This window comes from Microcaecilia unicolor, chromosome 1 (genome assembly GCF_901765095.1).
Source record: "Microcaecilia unicolor chromosome 1, aMicUni1.1, whole genome shotgun sequence".
Taxonomy (NCBI): domain Eukaryota; kingdom Metazoa; phylum Chordata; class Amphibia; order Gymnophiona; family Siphonopidae; genus Microcaecilia; species Microcaecilia unicolor.
In genome coordinates this window covers 28481654-28500351 of record NC_044031.1, presented here as the reverse complement: position 1 = coordinate 28500351, position 18698 = coordinate 28481654, and the positions used below count along the sequence as shown (strand labels likewise).

General features: G+C 43.1%; 1 protein-coding gene across 1 annotated transcript in view; it reads left to right on the top strand.

Annotated features, from left to right (window-relative positions):
• LOC115462146 (gastrula zinc finger protein XlCGF57.1-like) overlaps positions 1–7944 on the top strand; it is a 30084-nt gene extending 22140 nt beyond the window's left edge. Inside the window, exons 4-5 of the mRNA XM_030192191.1 lie at positions 5518–6493; positions 6550–7944. Of these exons, the coding sequence (XP_030048051.1) occupies positions 5518–6493; positions 6550–7171 (1598 nt within the window). The 3' untranslated portion in view covers positions 7172–7944. The remainder of the gene's footprint in view (positions 1–5517; positions 6494–6549) is intronic.
• The last annotated feature ends 10754 nt before the right edge of the window (positions 7945–18698 follow it).

Here is an 18698-nt window from a genome sequence, read left to right as displayed (position 1 = left end):
ATTCTACATGGAATGTTGCTATTCCGCTAGAAGTCGGCCCTTGCAGGTCACCAATGTGGCCGCGCAGGCTTCTGTTTCTGTGAGTCTGACGTCCTGCACATACGAACCACTAGGCCACTCCTCCATTTGTTTTTACTTGTTGAGATGTTTTACTCTGTCAAAAATAGTATGAGCTTCTCAATCATTACATTTGTTTCCCTTTCCATCGATGAAGGACAGAGTAAGAAAGAAACATATAGATTCTTTGCTTTTCCTATCAAGCTGCCAAATTAGGCAAAGAAGTTTCCTCTTTGATAGTCCAGGCATTGAGTTATGTAAATTTCAGACGTCCGCTTGAGACATATTTGTTTCAGAATTATGGAAGGAAACGACTGTATTGGTTCTAACCAATTATTATGGTTATTATTGTATTTCCTGATTTGTCCAGCTTCTTTGTATGTAACTTGCATTGAACTGTGAGGTATTGCAGGCTATAAAAACAAAAGATGTTATGTTAAAAATACATAACGACCCCCCCCCCCCCCCCCCCCGTAACTGTCAGTATGGAACAGAATACAGCACACATAACAGTCAATGACTTTTTCCTACATCATTGGGGGATATAGTAACACCTTTATTGAAAATCCCATCTGGTAGTGAGGAGGGATCATAGTAATTATAGACCTGCAGCTAATAATTCCAATTTTTGTAAAGTTCTTGGACTCTATAGTAGCAACGCAATTGACTGATCATATGAAACATAGAAACATGATGGCAGATAAAGACCAAATGGGTCATCCAGTGTTCCCATCCTCCGTAATCACTTCATTTTCCAAAGGGATCCCACGTGCTTGTCCCACGCTTTCTTAAATTCTGACACAGCCCTCGTCTCCATGGCCTTCACCAGGAGGCCATTCCATGCTTCCACCACCCTTTCCATGATCGAATACTTTCTTAGATTCCTCCTAAGCCTTTTTCCTCTTAACTTCATCGTTTACCCCCTCATTCCAGAGTTCCTTCAGTTGAAAAAGGTTCACTTTCTGTATATTAATGCCCTTGAGATATTTGAGATATATCTCCCACCTTACCTTCCTCTCTATCACCTGTCTCTACCTACCCATCCATCCTATTATTATGTTATACTTAATTTCCTACTTTACATAACAAAATTCTGTGTTACCTATTACTATGTAAGCCGCATTGAGCCTGCTTTTAGTGGGAAAGTGCGGGATACAAATATAATAAATAAATTAATTAATTAAATGTCTCAATCCCGCCTCCTTTCCAGCATATACATGTTGAGGTTCATAAGGCTGTCCCTATATGTTTTATGTCGAAGACCGCTTACCAATTTTGTAGCCGCCCTCTGGACTGACTCCATTCTGTTTATATCTTTCCATAGGTACAGTCTCCAGAATTACATGCAGTACTCCAAATAGAGCCTCACCAGAGACTTATATAAGGGCATGATCACCTCTTTGTTCCAGCTGGATATCCCTCTCCTTACGCACCCGAGCATCCTTCTGGCTATGACCGTCACGGTTTCTACCTGTTTGGAAACTTTAAGGTCATCATTCACAATAACCCCCAAGTCCCTCTCTTCCTTTGTACACAGAAGCACCTCACCCCTTATATTGCACTGTTCCCTCGGATTCTTGTGACCCAAGTGCACGGCCCTGAACTATTTAGCATTAAATCTTAGCAGCAGCGTCTAACTGGGATGCGAGTTTGTATCTGTCGCATACACAGCAATCGCAAAATTGGTTGCCTGTTTATTGGAAGTCCCCGATGGAGCCATTTTGGGCACATTAGCGTTTAATGCGTGTCAACCATTAACGCACGTTAAAAACGCTAACGTGCCTGTAGCATGCCTTAGTAACATACTCTTTATTTTTGAGCAAAATATTGAAGTGATATTGAAGAGAGAAAAATTAAAATGGACCAGAGGTTTTTGGCCTTGTGCCATGGATGTCAGGACATTGGAAGGTTGATTACTATCTAAAAGTGGTAGAACAATGGGGCGCTCTCTCTCTCTGCATATTATTTTCCACTTAAGTTGTCGCTTACAACAGCAGACAGTCTTGTAGTAGATGTCAAGGATAATCCGTTTGCATTGTTTGTAACTGTATTGATAATGGACATTGTTTGAGCACGTTTGAAAATAAATACTAAAAAAAAAAAAAAGAACCTTAGGAAGCCCTTCTCAATGCTGAACTTACTTATTCATCTGAACTCGAGAGGCTGCAAACATGAATAGTTTGACTCCACACACCGAAAGAGGCGTAATGAGACTCTGCATATGACAGTGCACTGGCTCTTTAAAAATCCATTTAAAGGAAATGCACACTCCGGTAATGGAATTCAAACGTGCGTGGGGTAAACACAAAGGAATCCTGTTTAGAAGGAATGGATCCACGGAATCTTAGCGGAGATTGGGTGGCGACACTGGTAATTGGGAACCAAAACCAGTGCTGGGCAGACTTCTATGGTCTACGCCCTGATCGTGACTGAATAGATAGGAATGGGCTGGAGTGTAAATTTTAAGGGGCTTCGACATTAGCTTCAGAACTTAGTAGAAGAACAGTGCTGGGTAGATTTCTAAGGTCTGTGCCCTGAGAAGGGCAAGGACAAATCGAACTCGGGTATAAAGTATCACATACCATGTAAAATGAGTTTATCTTGTTGGGCAGACTGGATGGACCGTGTGCTGGAGCCGGCTCTCACCGGCTCGCGAGAGTCGGTTGTTATTTTTTTCAGAATTTTGGGAGCCGGTTGTTAAAGTAGCCTCTTTAACAACCGGCTCTCAAAATTTGGGCTCTGGTCGCCACCTGGCAGTGTCGACGGGCGCGTCTCCTGTGGTTTTCTTGAGCATCTTGTCACACGCGGCACTTCTTCTCGTTTCTCCTCCTCCCCCACCCGGCCCCAACCTCTCTTCTTAGCGTTGCGCGAACCCGAGCTTAACACTGCTTTAAAAAAAAAAAAAAACAGGTCAGCAGGAACAGGCTGCTTCAGCCAATCCCAGGGGCCTTCCTTCAGCATGTTCCGCCTCCGAGGGCTGAAGGAAGGCCCCTGGGATTGGCTGAAGCAGCCTGTTCCTGCTGACGTGTTAACTGCTTAAAAAAAATTAAATGGAGAAGGCATTGCAATGGGGCGGGCAAGAGGCAAGGTACTGGGATGCGAGTTTGTATCTGTCGCATAGACAGCAATCGCAAAATTGGTTGCCTGTTTATTGGAAGTCCCCGATGGAGCCATTTTGGGCACATTAGCGTTTAATGCGTGTCAACCATTAACGCACGTTAAAAACGCTAACTCTGTTTCGTCTCTTCCCTTCATTCCTTCATGGTCTGACATCTATTTCCCTTTTCTCCCCGTGCCCCGACGCTGCAGTCCTCTGAGCTTCCTTCTGCCCCAAGCCAAACTATCACAAAAATCCTCAAGTTTTCCTGTCTGTCTGGGATGTATCTGGGTTCAAACCTTCACAGATCAGGCTGGACATCCAAGGTACTTTAATAGAATGCATGCATGCCTACGAAAATAGATGCTTTCGAGACTTATAGCTATAAATACACTTGCTTTGCCAACTGGAACAGAAAAAAAAAAACCTCTAGATCTTCCCTGGTGTGCATTTCAAAGACACTTATTTCCCTCAGTTAAGCTGGGCTGAAGGGGCAACAACTCTCCAAGTTTACGGCATAGCTGGCCATGAAGTATGGCATCTCCCTTCTTCTTTTCAGTAGCACCTGAGCCCATTAGAGCTCAGCAGCACTCTTAACCAGGCACTGGTACAAAGTCCCAATTCTCATTAGGGAGGGATCTTAATAATTTTCATAGAAAAAAAATAAGTACAGGGAACATTCAGTCTGTGTGACAGACATTTTAGCTCATCTGTAATGGAGTGTAAAGGAAATTGCTGGTCCACCTTAACACACTCCCTCACAGAGTCATCTTAAGAACCTAGCCCTAGAGTGCTTAGGGGGAGGGTGTGGGTTCAGTCAGGACAGATAAAGCCAGTGTTGCATATCAAGGTAACCTGGCCTCCTGCCAGCACCTGAAGTCTTCGCTCTGCACAACTTTCTGTCCCCATATAGGTGGGATGATGCAGAGGGAAAACTTCCGGGGCTGGCAGGAGGCGAGGCTGCCTGGATCTGCGATGCCAGATCAGGTCAGAGGACTGTAGCACTGGGGGTAGGGCACTGCTGTGCTGCTGAATATTAAGCCACAGAGAATAGTTTTTAGCCCATTTAAAGGGAATATTGAGGTGATTCTACTCTTCCTTTTTTACTTATGGATAATAGATTGCTCCACTTTTTCTGCCTAGTGAAAGAAGAAAGATGTATTAGAATCAGATAAATGCTTCATTCCTTCATGTTCTTCTTGAGATCTAAGAGGATTTTTATTATTATTATTATTATTATAATTATTATTTTATATATACATTTACTCACACAATCCATTCACTTAGAAGGGGGAAAGGAGAGAGATCTATTTGTTAGAGTAGTGGGGAGTAAGAACTACAAATACAACACAATAATTCTTGGATATCAGAAACTCACCTAAGCTAATATTTCATTATAATGACCAAAACATTATAGTTTGCAACACCTTAGACATAGACTTGCACCACAGAAAGATTGAAGAGGGTCGCTGGACATAGGTGGATGGAGGAGAGGGAAGGGAGAGAAGAAATGCTGGACATGGATGGAGGGGAGGGAAGAGTGAGGAAGGAGATGAGATGAGGGAAAAGGAAGAGAAGAGAAACACTGCACATGGATGCAGAAAATAGGCAGAAGCTGGATCCACTGGACAGTCAAGTCTGCGGAGGACCCAGCTTTTACTTACGGATGTAGGACAAGAAACGAAGAAGAAAGGAGGAAAGTAAAGAAATAAATGGAAAGGAAGCCCTGGAAACGGAGTTAAGAGGACAGATAGCAGCAGAATAAGATACTGGGCCAGCATTATCAGAAAAACAAAGTCACCAGACAACAAAGGTAGAAAAGATCATTTTATTTTCATTATAGTGTTTGGAATATGTCCACTTTGAGAATCAGGTGCTCAATATTAAAAGTTTATATTTATTTACTTATTTATGGCATTTTATCCCACAGTAAACATGAATTGGATTGGAACCTGGGATCATTAATTTTTTTTTTCCTGGAGTAATGCATTGTCCCGTCCCCCCCCCCCCCCCCCCCCCCCGGCTCTCTCCCTGGCTATAGCCAGCTCTGCAATTTGGGGGGGCGCAGAGGTGGACGGGGGGGGGGGGGGGGGCGCAGAGGTGGACCGGGGAGAGAGCCTGTTGTTAAACATTTACCAGCACACCACTGACCGTACAGGTCTTTATCTGACATCATTTACTATGTCACTGTGTCAGCCTCTGAGTTCTGCTTTTTCTGATGAGATTTCTGCTAACACCTGTAATTTTGTAACCATCACAGATCCTACGTTGTCACTGTGCGACCCCACAAAACGCTTTTCCTTGTTCATTAGTAGCTTTCCATAGTCACTAAGACATGATTAATGTTTTGTGTTTCTACCCAGCAGATAACGAGGCCGTGCAGGAACAGAAGAAGGAAGAAAATAAAGCAGAATCTCCTGTAGAAATGGAACAAATCCCAAGACAATTGAGGAGTATCTGTGAAAATATTTTGCAGACAAATGAGAAGAGAAACGAAAGGAACCATCAGCAACAATCGGAGAAGAAACAGAGAGACGGTGCAGGACACTCAACTGATAGAGTCACTGAGTGTGGGAAAAATGACAAGGAGCTCACAAACATCCCTGAGAACCAGAGAAACATGTTATCAGAGAAACCCTTCCAAAATAACACTAATCACATTTCATTTATTCTCCACCAGAGAGAAGAGAAAAGGACTAAATCTTTTCTGTATGATACATGTGCAAAAGGCTTTGATAAGAAATATCATTTATTATTGCACCAGAGATCCCACAGTGAGGAAAGACACTCTTCATGTTCTCAGTGTGGAAAATGTTTCAAATCAAAGTTAAATTTGAAATTACACCACAGATTTCATGCTGGAGTGAAAACATTCCCATGGACTCATTGTAGCAAACGTTTCTGTGTAAAGGAAGCATTAATTACACAGCAAAGAACTTACACGGGGAAAAGACCTTTTGGAAATATTGAATGTGGGAAAGCTCATAAGTACAAGAGTTTCTTAGCAAAGAACCAAAAAACAGTCAAAGACAGGAGAAAATTGTCATCTGAATTTGAGAAAAGCATTCAGAAGAAAAATATAATAATACACCGATTAACATGTGCAGAAGAAAATCTGTTTACATGCACAGAGTGTGATAAAAGCTTCATTTCTTTTTCATCTCTGAGAAGGCATGAAATGATCCACACTGGACAGAAACCTTTCACATGTACTGAATGTGACAAAAGTTTCATTTATTTATCATCTCTAAGGAGACATCAAATGATCAAAACTGGAGAGAAACCATTTACATGCACCGAGTGTAATAAAAGTTTTATTTATCTGTCATACCTGAAAAGGCACCAAATGAGTCACATGAAAAAAAAAGCTATTAAATGTACTGAGTGTGATAAAGTTTCAATAATTTGTCAGAACTGACAATTCACCAAAGGTTCCATACTGGAGGGAATCTATTTACGTGTACTCGATGTGATAAAACTTTCATTTCCTTATCATCTCTAAGAAGACACCAAATGATCCACACAGGAATGAAACCTTTTACTTGCATTGAGTGTGATAAAGGTTTCATACGTCTTTCAAATCTGAAAATTCATGAAAGGATCCACACAGGAGAGAAACCTTTTACATGTTCTGAATGTAATAAGAGCTTCATTAATTTATCAAATCTGAAAATCCATCAAAGGATCCACACAGGTCAGAAACCTTTTACATGTTCTGAGTGTAATAAATGCTTCAATCATCTATCAAATCTGAAAATGCATCAAAGAAGCCACATGGTACAGAAGCCTTTTTCATGTTCCGAGTGTAACAAAGGTTTCATTCGCCTTTCACATTTGAAAATTCATCAAAGAATCCACACTGGTGATAAGCCATTTACATGTTCTGAGTGTGATAAAAGCTTCACTTCTTTATCATCTCTAAAAAGACATCAAAGTAACCACATGGGAGAAAGAGGGATCGGTGACGATGGACTGAATTTCATCAGCGGAGCTGGAGAATACCTGTGTATTCCCTAAGGGGAGAGGTAAAGTTCTCACCCCAAGTCTTGCTGAGTAACTTCAGATGGTGATCTCACTGCCTAAAACCTATGTGAATCTGAGCAAGGTGACTTCTACGATTTTAGTATGTCAGGAAGGAAAAGTAAAAATGTATACTGGCCGCATGGCACACAGGATAAAATGTACCAGGGCTAAAGATGATGTCAGATACTTCAGGTAAAGGTAATTCACCTGCTGCAGCTATGGGCTATGATGACTCTATTTATGGACCTAATGGAATAGGAGCAAATCACAGAAACTAATGAAAATCTGACAGGACTAACTGGTTAAGTGGACTCCCTAACGATAAAAAAGAGATAATGTACTGCCTCTATTATGCTGCAAACCCTGTATTCCAAAGACAGGGTAAAAAAAAAACCATAACAATTGTCATGCAGGGTGCAGACCACAGGCCAATCTAGCTTAGTATCCTGTTTCTCACAGAGGCCAAGCTACTTCACAGGTACCTGGCTGCATCCAAAAAAGTAGAAAGGTTCCATTTGGCTTTCCCCTGGTGAAATACCTGCAATAATGAGCAAACAAATCTTCTTTTCAAAGACAGGGCAGCTATGGAACTAGAGAACACAAAGTGAAATTGCAAGGAGGTCAGCTTATAAGCAACCTCAAGAAACACTTTTTCACCAAAAGGGTGATAGATACTTGGAATGCCCTGCCGGGGGAGGTGGTTAAGACAAAAGCAGAGATAGAATTCAAAAAGGCATGGGATAAATACAGAGGGATCCCTATCTAGCAAGAGGTGGGGATTAAAGAAAAACAAATACATACATAGTAACATAGTAGATGACGGCAGAAAAAGACCTGCATGGTCCATCCAGTCTGCCCAACAAGATAAACTCATATGTGTATACCTTACCTTGATTTGTACCTGCCTTTTTCAGGGCACAGAACGTACAAGTCTGCCCAGCAGTATTTCCCGTCTCCCAACCACCAGTCCCGCCTCCCATCACTGGCTCTGGCACAGACCGTATAAGTCTGCCCTCCACTATCCTCGCCTCCCAACCACCAACCTCTCTTCCCCCACCTGCTCTGCCACCCAATTTTGGCTAAGCTTCTGAGGATCCATTCCTACTGCACAGGATTCCTTTATGCATATCCCTCGCATGTTTGAATTCCGTTACCGTTTTCATCGCCACCACCTCCCGCGGGAGGGCATTCCAAGCATCCACCACCCTCTCCGTGAAAAAATACTTCCTGACATCTTTTTTGAGTCTGCCCCCCTTCAATCTCATTTCATGTCCTCTCGTTTTACCGCCTTCCCATCTCCGGAAAAGATTTGTTTGCGGATTAATACCTTTCAGGTATTTGAACGTCTGTATCATATCACCCCTGTTCCTCCAGGGTATACATGTTCAGGTCAGCAAGTCTCTGCTCATACGTCTTGGAACTCAAATCCCATACCATTCTCGTAGCTTTTCTTTGCACCGCTTCCATTTTTTTAACATCCTTCGCAAGGTACGGCCTTCAAAACTGAACACAATACTCCAGGTGGGGCCTCACCAACGACTTGTACAGGGCATCAACAAATGACAGAGGGGAATGTAACTCGCACAGAGCGGAAGCTACAGTCTTAAAGGTATAAGGGGTCATTTTACTAAGGTGCTCTGAAAAATGGCCTGCGATAGTGTAAACGTGTGTTTTGAGCGCACGCAGAATAATTTTTCAGCGCACCTACAAAAAATGCTTTTTTTTTTGTCGAAAACGGACGTGTGGCAAAATCAAAATTGCCGCGTGTCTATTTTGGGTCTGAGACCTTACCGCCAGCCATTGACCTAGCGGTAAAGAATCCAGGTGGTAATGACCTATACACGCCAAATGCCACTTGGCGCACGTCCGTAAATAAAGAATATTTTTCAGACGCGAGTATTGGATGTGCGGCAAAAATGAAATTACCACAAGAGGCACGTGGTAGTCAGGCTGTAACTCCATTTTGGCGTGCGTTGGCCGCACGTAGACACTTACGCGGCTTAGTAAAAGGGCCCCTAAGGGAGGTGACCTGCATGTTTTGCACAGAGTGGCAGGCATGCTGGCCACCTTGTTAAGCAAATAAGATGAACTACATTGGCTACTTTTTATCACACCCTTTGTCAGAGTTTTAAAAAGGTTTGGGCAAGTTCCTGGAAGAAAAGTCTTTAAACCATTATTAAGGTAGACTTGGAGAAAATCCGCTGCTTATACCTGTGATAAGCAGTGTGAAATCTTTTTAGGGACACTGCCGGTCACTTGTGTCCTGGATTAACCACTATTGGAAACATGATAGTGGGCTTGATGGACCTTGGGTCTGTCCCAGTAGGACAATGCTTGAGTTCCAAAGCTGCCTGGTTAAATCGCTCTGAATTTCCACCCCTGTATATGTCGAATTCATTAACAGCTCTTTAACACAGGCATTTTTACCGCTGTCATTGGAAAGAGCCAGTGTTAAAACTGATCTTGAGATTCTCAGCGAACACAGACCTTCTTTGGACCACATTCAACAGTTTTTAGATAACCATATGATTCCGGACGAGTATCAGTTTGCTTTCCTTGCAGTTTACAGCTTGAAGGCTGTTTTCATATTTACACGTGATGTTTGTTTTTCTGAGCTAGGGCAGAAGAATTCAGTTATGGCAGCCGTTCTTGATATATCTGCTGCTTTTGATTCCATTCTGCACCCAGTCTTGCTAGTGCATCGATTCCATTCTGTACTCAATCACACTAAACCCTCCCCACCCTCCAATCCAGTTCCCAGCCGTGCCTGGCATCCTTAGTATCTAGGGGGGATCAGGAGCAATGCCCACTGTTTCCTGCTCCTGGGTTCCTGGAATTCAAAATAGCCACTGCAACTCCTGTTGGTAATCTTGCAGCATTAATGCTAGGAGTCACTTGCCAAATACATGCTGTTTGCCCTTATTTGGCTAATATACACTGACAGCAAGTCCCAGGCACAAACTATTTTTCAAAACGTAGAACGACAGACAGGCAAAATACTACTGAATAGGAATGATACCTTTCTAATACAAATTATTAACCTTTTTTTGTAGTGATAGACTCTGTTGTTGAAATTACTGGGATAATTAGAATTTAGCCCAACAGTTCTGCTTGTTGAACTCGTCATTGGGCAGCAAAGTGCAATTTGTCTATAATTTTTTAGATATAAAGTTCTACTTCAGGTATGCTGCACTATTTCCCATCCCCCATCTTTCTTTACTATCAGCCACATGCAGGATTTTCTAGCTGGTCACAAGCGCTGATGGGGTCTCCCATTGCTAGGGCAACTCAGCTACCTGGTATAACTTGTTACAAATGTAATTTACTGAGAAGAGGTATAGCAAGGACACCAATTGCAAGCCTCCAGCACATATGAAAGACCCAATTACAAGTCTCCAGCACAAATGCCGCACCTATGATTGGTCCAGGGTAGAGGAGAGGTGGATGCTCACCACAGCCTATAAAACCACGCTGCAGACAAAGAAACTCTGAAAAACTAGGCATGCTTGGAAAGAGAGTTTCAGATCCGTCCAATGGCCTATTTTTTCCCGAAGGGGGTGCTCTCCCCCCTTCGTAGAAACTAATTCTCTATATCTAAGAATCTTTCTTCCTTTCTTTCTCTTTTTTTCTCTCTGTTCTGTGACCTTTGTATGAGGAATAAACTTTTCTTCCTCCTTTTTCTCTTCTTTATATAATTAGTCTGATTACTTATAATTACCAGAGGTACTGATGTTAGATTTGGTAAGTTTGTTACAACTTACGCAACTGATGTCTGATGCTGTGCTGGTGGGTGAGTAATAAAAAGACTTTTAATTCTCTGATTCCTGTCCAATTTTTCTATAATATTTTGTAATATTTCATAAGCTGTTTAGAGAATAGCAAACCAAATGCGCAGCCTAGTACAAATTCCTCATGTAGTGGGCTTTATATATATATAAAAACAGAAGCCTGCGCAGCCTTCTACATGGAATGTTGCTAGTGGAATAGCAACATTCCATGTAGAATCTCAAATAGTAGCAACATTCCACGTAGAATCTCCAATAGTAGCAACATTCCATGTAGAAGTCGGCCCTTGCAGATCACCAATGTGGCCGCGCAGGCTTCTGCTTCTGTGAGTCTGACGTCCTGCAGGACATCAGACTCACAGAAACAGAAGCCTGCGCAGCCTTCTACATGGAATGTTGCTAGTGGAATAGCAACATTCCATGTAGAATCTCCAATAGTAGCAACATTCCATGTAGAATCTCCAATAGTATCTATTTTATTTTTGTTACATTTGTACCCTGCGCTTTCCCACTCATGGCAGGCTCAATGCGGCTTACATGGGGCAATGGAGGGTAAAGTGACTTGCCTAGAGTCACAAGGAGCTGCCTGTACCACATATTTTCATCTACCACAGACTCTGTATCAAGCTGCCAATTATGTTGAAGGGCAGTATTGAAGTTGTGTGTTGTGTTAATAAAAATTTTATAAATAGATGAAGCTGTGTGCCCAGCTAATACTTTTTAAAAAATTGAAACCTGGCAGAAGCCTGCGCGGCCACATTGGTGATCTGCAAGGGCCGACTTCTAGTGGAATAGCAACATTCCATGTAGAATCTGAACTAGTAGCAACAGTGGAGGAGTGGCCTAGTGGTTAGGGTGGTGGACTTTGGTCCTGGGGAACTGAGGAACTGAGTTCGATTCCCACTTCAGGCACAGGCAGCTCCTTGTGACTCTGGGCAAGTCACTTAACCCTCCATTGCCCCATGTAAGCTGCATTGAGCCTGCCATGAGTGGGAAAGCGCGGGGTACAAATGTAACAAAAATAAAATAGATACTATTGGAGATTCTACATGGAATGTTGCTACTATTGGAGATTCTACATGGAATGTTGCTATTCCACTAGCAACATTCCATGTAGAAGGCTGCGCAGGCTTCTGTTTCTGTAAGTCTGATGTCCTGCACGTACGTGCAGGACGTCAGACTCACAGAAGCAGAAGCCTGCGCGGCCACATAGGTGATCTGCAAGGGCCGACTTCTAGTGGAATAGCAACATTCCATGTAGAATCTCAAATAGTAGCAACAGTGGAGGAGTGGCCTAGTGGTTAGGGTGGTGGACTTTGGTCCTGAGGAACTGAGTTCGATTCCCACTTCAGGCACAGGCAGCTCCTTGTGACTCTGGGCAAGTCACTTAACCCTCCATTGCCCCATGTAAGCTGCATTGAGCCTGCCATGAGTGGGAAAGTGCAGGGTACAAATACAAAAAAAAAAAGAAGGTACTAGGGTTACCTTGGTCACATCTAATAATTGATTATGCTGTATATCAGCTGCAAGTGTTTATATGTTCTCTACTGCTCTATTGATAATTTCTTTTTCATGTTTCCTGGTACTTGGATCTAAGTATGTGGACAAAGTTAATAGATATTTTTCTCTAAGTAAATTTAAATTTTCCTGTCAGTTAATGTAGGATATTGCCTAAACATTTATGTTAATTATATAAATGTAAAATAAAAATATATGGAATATAAAAGTATTTCCATGTAACTTCCTCGAGTGTCCCCTAGTCTTTGTGCTTTTGGAATGAGTAAAAAAGCGATTTACTTCTACTCGTTCTACACCACTCAGGCTTTTATAGACCTCAATCATATCTCCCCTCATCTTTCTTTTTCCAAGCTGAAGAGCCCTAACCTCTTTAGCCTTTCCTGATATGAGAGGAGGTCCATCCCCTTTATCATTTTGGTTGCTCTTCTTTGAAGCTTTTCTAATTCTGCTATATCTGGGGGTTCAAAGACGTCCGACATGCATGTTTCGCTGTTAAACTGTATCAAGAACATCCCCCTTATGCCGTTTTAGCGCCAGCTTCGCTACATTACTTCCGGGATTCCCCCTGCCAAGGGGGAAGCCTAGATGCTTAACAGCGAAACATGCATGTCGGACGTCTTTGAACCCCCAGTCTGAATATCTACACAGATAAGTGTTTAAATAATACAAAAAAATAATATAAAGCCGATGAAGAAATGGGGTGCTCAAGATATTGCCACAGAAATAATAACTGGGCAGTAAGCACCACTGAGGCAAGTTGAAAAATAACTGAAAAAGCATAGTGAAGGTGGTGGAGGAAAATATTTATCTAGGACTGAGTAATTTGGTGTAAAAGTTTGTAAAGATGTGTGAAAGAATTGTATGATTGAAATGGCTAAATGGGTAATTACAGCACACAAATTCTCTACCTCACTGGGAAAGCACCAGTATCGAGACCTATGGGGAAGAGCGCTTTCCTTGTTCTCACTGCAAAGTCTTGACTCGGAGATTCCAGGATGAAGTAAGATATAGGTAATAAGCAACAAGGGGGAGGTTGGGGGGGGAAGGGGGGAACTTCAAGGGGGTACGGGAGTTAATGGTAAAAGATATGAAGGTCAGTGTCATTATGTTCTTTGTCATATCTAAACATGGTTGTATCGTTACTGAAAACACATTGTTTTGCAAATACTGTATGAGATTTGTATCTGACTTCATGCACCAATAAAGAGATTTAAACAAAAAAGTTTTTAAAAGGCATTTTTTTTTTTTTGCAGGTGCGCTGAAAAGTGATTCTGCGCGCACCCAAAACACGCGCCTACACTACTGCAGGTCATTTTTCAGCACATCTTTGTAAAAGGACCCCTTAGCAATTGTCCATATTAAGGAGTCCTTTTACTGAGGTGCGCTGAAAAATGACCTGCTGTAGTGTAGGCACGTATTTCAGACACGCGTATCGGACGCACGCCAAAAATGAAGTTGCCGTAACAGCCACGCAGTAGCTGGGCAGTAACTCCATTTTGGCACACGTTGGGCCCACGTAGACGCTTATGCGGCTTAGTAAAAGGGCCCCTAAATTTCATCTACCATTTGTATGCCCAGTCTTGCAAGATCCTTCCTGTATTGTCCCCGAGGTCTGTTGAGATTGATTGATTTAAAAAAGTTTCTATACCACCTATAACTAAGTGGTTTACAAGGTAACATTCACATTATTCAACAAAAACAACTCCATCCATATACCACATAATCAATCCTAAATTAGTTCAGCCAAAGAGAAGCAAGTGAAATCTACAGCAAAGAAAATGTTCCACTGAATGTGGAAACTCAACGCATGAAACCATTCTTCCCGAGGGAAACATTTCGCAGCTTGATACAATCAATGGTACTAAGTCATGTAGACTACTGCAACGGAATTTATGCGGGATGCAAAGAACAAATTATAAAGAAACTTCAGACCGCTCAAAACACGGCAGCCAGGCTTATATTTTGAGAGACGCGATTCGAAAGCGCCAAACCCCTCTGAGAAAAACTGCACAGGCTCCCAATCAAAGAACGTATTGCTTTCAAAATCTGCACCCTGGTTCATAAAATTATCTACGGCGAAGCCCCGGGATACATGACAGACCTCATAGACCTACCAACCAGAAACACAACAAGATCAAGATCAACAAGATCAATCTCCATTACCCAAGCTGCAAAGGACTCAAATACAATCAACTTATGCATCCAGCTTTTCCTACATAAGCACACAACTATGGAACGCATTAACAAAAGCCGTGAAAACAACTTATGATCACCTAAACTTCCGGAAATCATTAAAAACTAACCTGTTCAAAAAGGCATACCCTACCGACCCAACTTAAATGCCTGCACCCTGCAACACAACGAAACCAAAGCTTGTAATGGACATATAATAACTCTTCCTCTCTACGATTCCCTAATGTGTCTGTACACACGAACCTTATTCTACCACAACATTACTGTTTTGTTCATACCAGAATTGGCGAACGCCTTTACGGTACTATGTAAGCCACACTGAGCCTGCAAATAGGTGGGAAAATGTGGGATACAAATGTAACAAAAAAATAAAGCTGTCCAGACAGTGCATTCCACAATTGACAGAAGCTTGAACAAAAACTGAGACTTGAGTGTCCACATCGTGGAATTGTCTAATCACATCAGTTGAAAGAAGCAGAGCAGTTTCAGACCTCGGTGTACGCCGTGGGCAATAAATCTGTAGTGCTTGTTTCAAATAAATTGGAGGCGTAGAGAAAAGAACCTCAGTCTCAAAGGCAATTGCCTGTATCTTTAGTGAGCAGTGTGTTTGGGGAACAAACTACATATCAGGTCCAAACATCGGGATTCTTTACCTCTTAATATTAGATCACAGACTGATCTTCTCAATGCTCAAAAGGGAAATGGGACTTGATATACCGCCTTTCTGAGGTTTTTTGCAACTACATTCAAAAAGGTGAACATAACGGTGTAGCTACAGTTGGGCCTGGGTGGGCTGTGGCCCATCCAATTTGGACTCAGGCCCACCCAAAATTGTGGCACTCCCCAAACCCCACCAGCTAAAGATTTCCTCCTCAGGCAGCCAATGCTCTTCCAAACGGCAGCCGGCAACACATACCGGCCCCTCTGCACATGCTCAGTTTTCACCCATGCGAAAGCACTGAGCGCGTAGGAACTACTGGCAGTGGAGTCGGCTCAAGTGCTGCCGGAGGAGGAGGAGGAAATCTTCAGCTGGTGCAGTTTGGGGATCCCCACCAGCTCAGGTATTTAATATTTTGTGTTTGAGGGTAGGGGGCGAGGCAGAGAGCAGGAGTGCCAGAAGGAGCTGAGTTCCATGTCCATCCATTTTGGTCCCACCTAAAACTGGCTGGAACATAAAAACTTAGAACTTGTCATACTGGATCAGACCGAAGGTCCATCAAGCTAAGTATCCTGTTTCATCAGTGGCCAGTCGAGGTGACAAGTGCCTGGCAGAATCCCAAAAAGCAGCAGCGTAGCCAGCCCTTCTATTTTGAGAGGACCCAGAGTTAAATTGTATAGGCCCTTCCAACCCCCACCTTTAGCTCAGCATTTTCTTTTTTTTTCTTTATCGTTATTAATATTTTTTTATAATATATCACAAAACAATGTGAATATGCAATCGGCACATTTTACAGGTAAAATAGAACTAAAATACATTAGAAAAAAAATATATACGGCCTTTCCGTCCACAATTTAAGAGAAAAATGATTCCAAGATTTCAAGTATCTATAACCATTAAGGAAAATATATTAAAAAAAAAAAACACAGTTGCTACCTCTGTTTCAGACCCCAGCCTGCAAATTAGGGAGGGCATACAACATTCACATCAACTCTAGCATCTAGAAATTCTTTAAGCTGTTTGGGTTCCACAAATTGAAATTGTTTACCCTCCAACATTACATTACAAATACAAGGAAAACGTAACACAAAATTTGCTCCCAATGCCATAACTCTGGGTCGCAGTTCTAAAAATGCCCTGCGTCGCATCTGTGTAGGCTTTGAGAGATCAGGAAAAATCCGGACCTTTGAGCCCAAAAACAGCTTTTCTAAGTGTCTTAGGGAAAGTCTTAATACAGCATTCCGATCTGGCTCCAGCACAAAAGTAACCAGCATAGTTGACCTCTGAGTAATGATTTCCAATGAACTTTCCAGGATAGAAGTAAGGTTCATTCCTTCCCCCATCACAGGGGGGGGGGAATCCCTTCCGTCCCCTTAAAATTCCAGATATAATAGGCTCGTGTGATGGGAGGTAATGTATCTTTGTCCATTCCTAGAATTTCAGTCATATATTGTTTCACCATTTCCAAAGGGGAAATTAGTGGTGACTTGGGAAAATTGAGAAACCTAAGGTTAAGTCTTCTAACCTGGTTCTCCAGGTATTCCAACCGTTTATGTAAGAAATTGTTATCTTTAACCAAAGCATTTTCCAGAGTCCCGATGTCTTGAATCTTATTATCCACATTTTCCATTTTTAAGGATTGCTATGCAGTTACTTGCGCTTGAATCAGAGCAGCCTCAGAAAGAGTTTTAATATTACTGGTATTTTCTTTCAAAGTATTTTGCAAAGAGGATTGAATTTTGTAAACCATGTCCCAGAGTGACTCAAGCGTCACAATAGCTGGTCTAACCACACCACTAGCTGGTAAAGAGGAGTGAGATTGGACCTCAGTACGGGAAAGTTTGGAAACAATGTCTTGCGGTAATACCTTTAAAGCTGCTTGTATTTGTGTTTCGCGCTCCTGGGATCCACTCTCTCCTGCTACAGTCCTCCCCTCAAACAGGTCGGGTTGCACCCCTTCGGTTTCCGTCTCTGTTCGGGCTGCTACACGGAACTCTCTCCCAGGCTGAGGCGGAGCTATGTGTTCCACGGGGCTCAGGGAAGCCCCGTTACCGCTCTCTGTCGACGTCAATGCATCGGCAGTGGCAGAGGGGGTCGAAGTACCCAGAGGACCCGGTTGTTTCCTAGAAAATTGAAGGGTCGTTTGCCTCATCGATGACACGGTTTCAGGAGCCGAGGGGTACTCCTTTACCTTTCCCCTCCGCTTCCCCATTAGCAGCGACGAAGCGAAGGCACCAGAAAAAGCTAGAGACCAAGGCAACTTCCAGGAGCAAACTCAGGTGCGTGTGTTCAGAGCGCCATCTTGGAATCGTTTTTCTAGCTCAGCATTTTCTGTGTCCTCCCCCGCCCCCAAAGACCAGCATCTGTCCCCTCGAATCTCCTCAGTGTGCTTCAGTGGCAACCCGGCAGCCTCAGCGATTCATCTTCGCACACAGACTTCCCTCTGCCTTGTCCCACCAGTGAGGAAACAGGAAGTGACATCAGCGAGGGAGGGACACGGCAGAGGGAAGGCTGCAAAAATGAATCACCGTGGCCGCAAGGATACCTCTGAGGTACACTGGGGAGATTCAGGGGGGGGGGGGGGCAGATACTAGGCCGTTGGCGGAGAAGAGGAAGAGACGGGAGTGAGACACTGCTGTTGGATGGGCCTGAGATAAGAATGGGTGGACCTGTGCCCACCCGTAGCTACACCACCACCAAAAAGTAGATAATTTCCATGCTATTTATTCCCAGGGCTGGTCAAACCCGGTAAGCGGGGTAAGCGCCACAGGGGGGCGCCTGCCTTCAAGGGTGCCGTGCCACCATGGTGCGCCGCCCTTGGTGCTTTAAATCTTTAATTTACCTCCGTTCCAGCAGCCGCTTCATTTGAAAGCCCTGCCCCGTCTCTAGCCTCCCCTCCCTTTGTAAGTTTGTTCCGCAGTCCCGCCTTCTGACGTCATTTCCTCGAGGGCGGGACTGCAGAACGAACTCATGAAGGGAGGGAAGGCTAGAGAAGGGGCAGTGGCGTACCTAGGGTAGTTGACACCCGGGGCCGGTCATTTTTTAACACCCCCCCCCCCCCCCCCCAAATCCAGTACTAGGCATACCGAGAATACAAAACACTCAGGACCTATAGAGCAATTCTACCATACCATAAGCAGTCATTTCTACGAGTCACACAAGGAAAAGGAAAGCATCTTAAACACTACAGTGAGCACTAGAACATCAATTCACCTATTGTAAAACGAAAACAGACAGATAGTACAGATAGTCAATCCTGCACAGTCAATGCCAACTGAAAGCCATGTCTTTTTCACAAACACAGATACACCCTAATCCACTATAGAATAAGTAATCATAAACTTTCTATTTAGACAAAAATTAAACT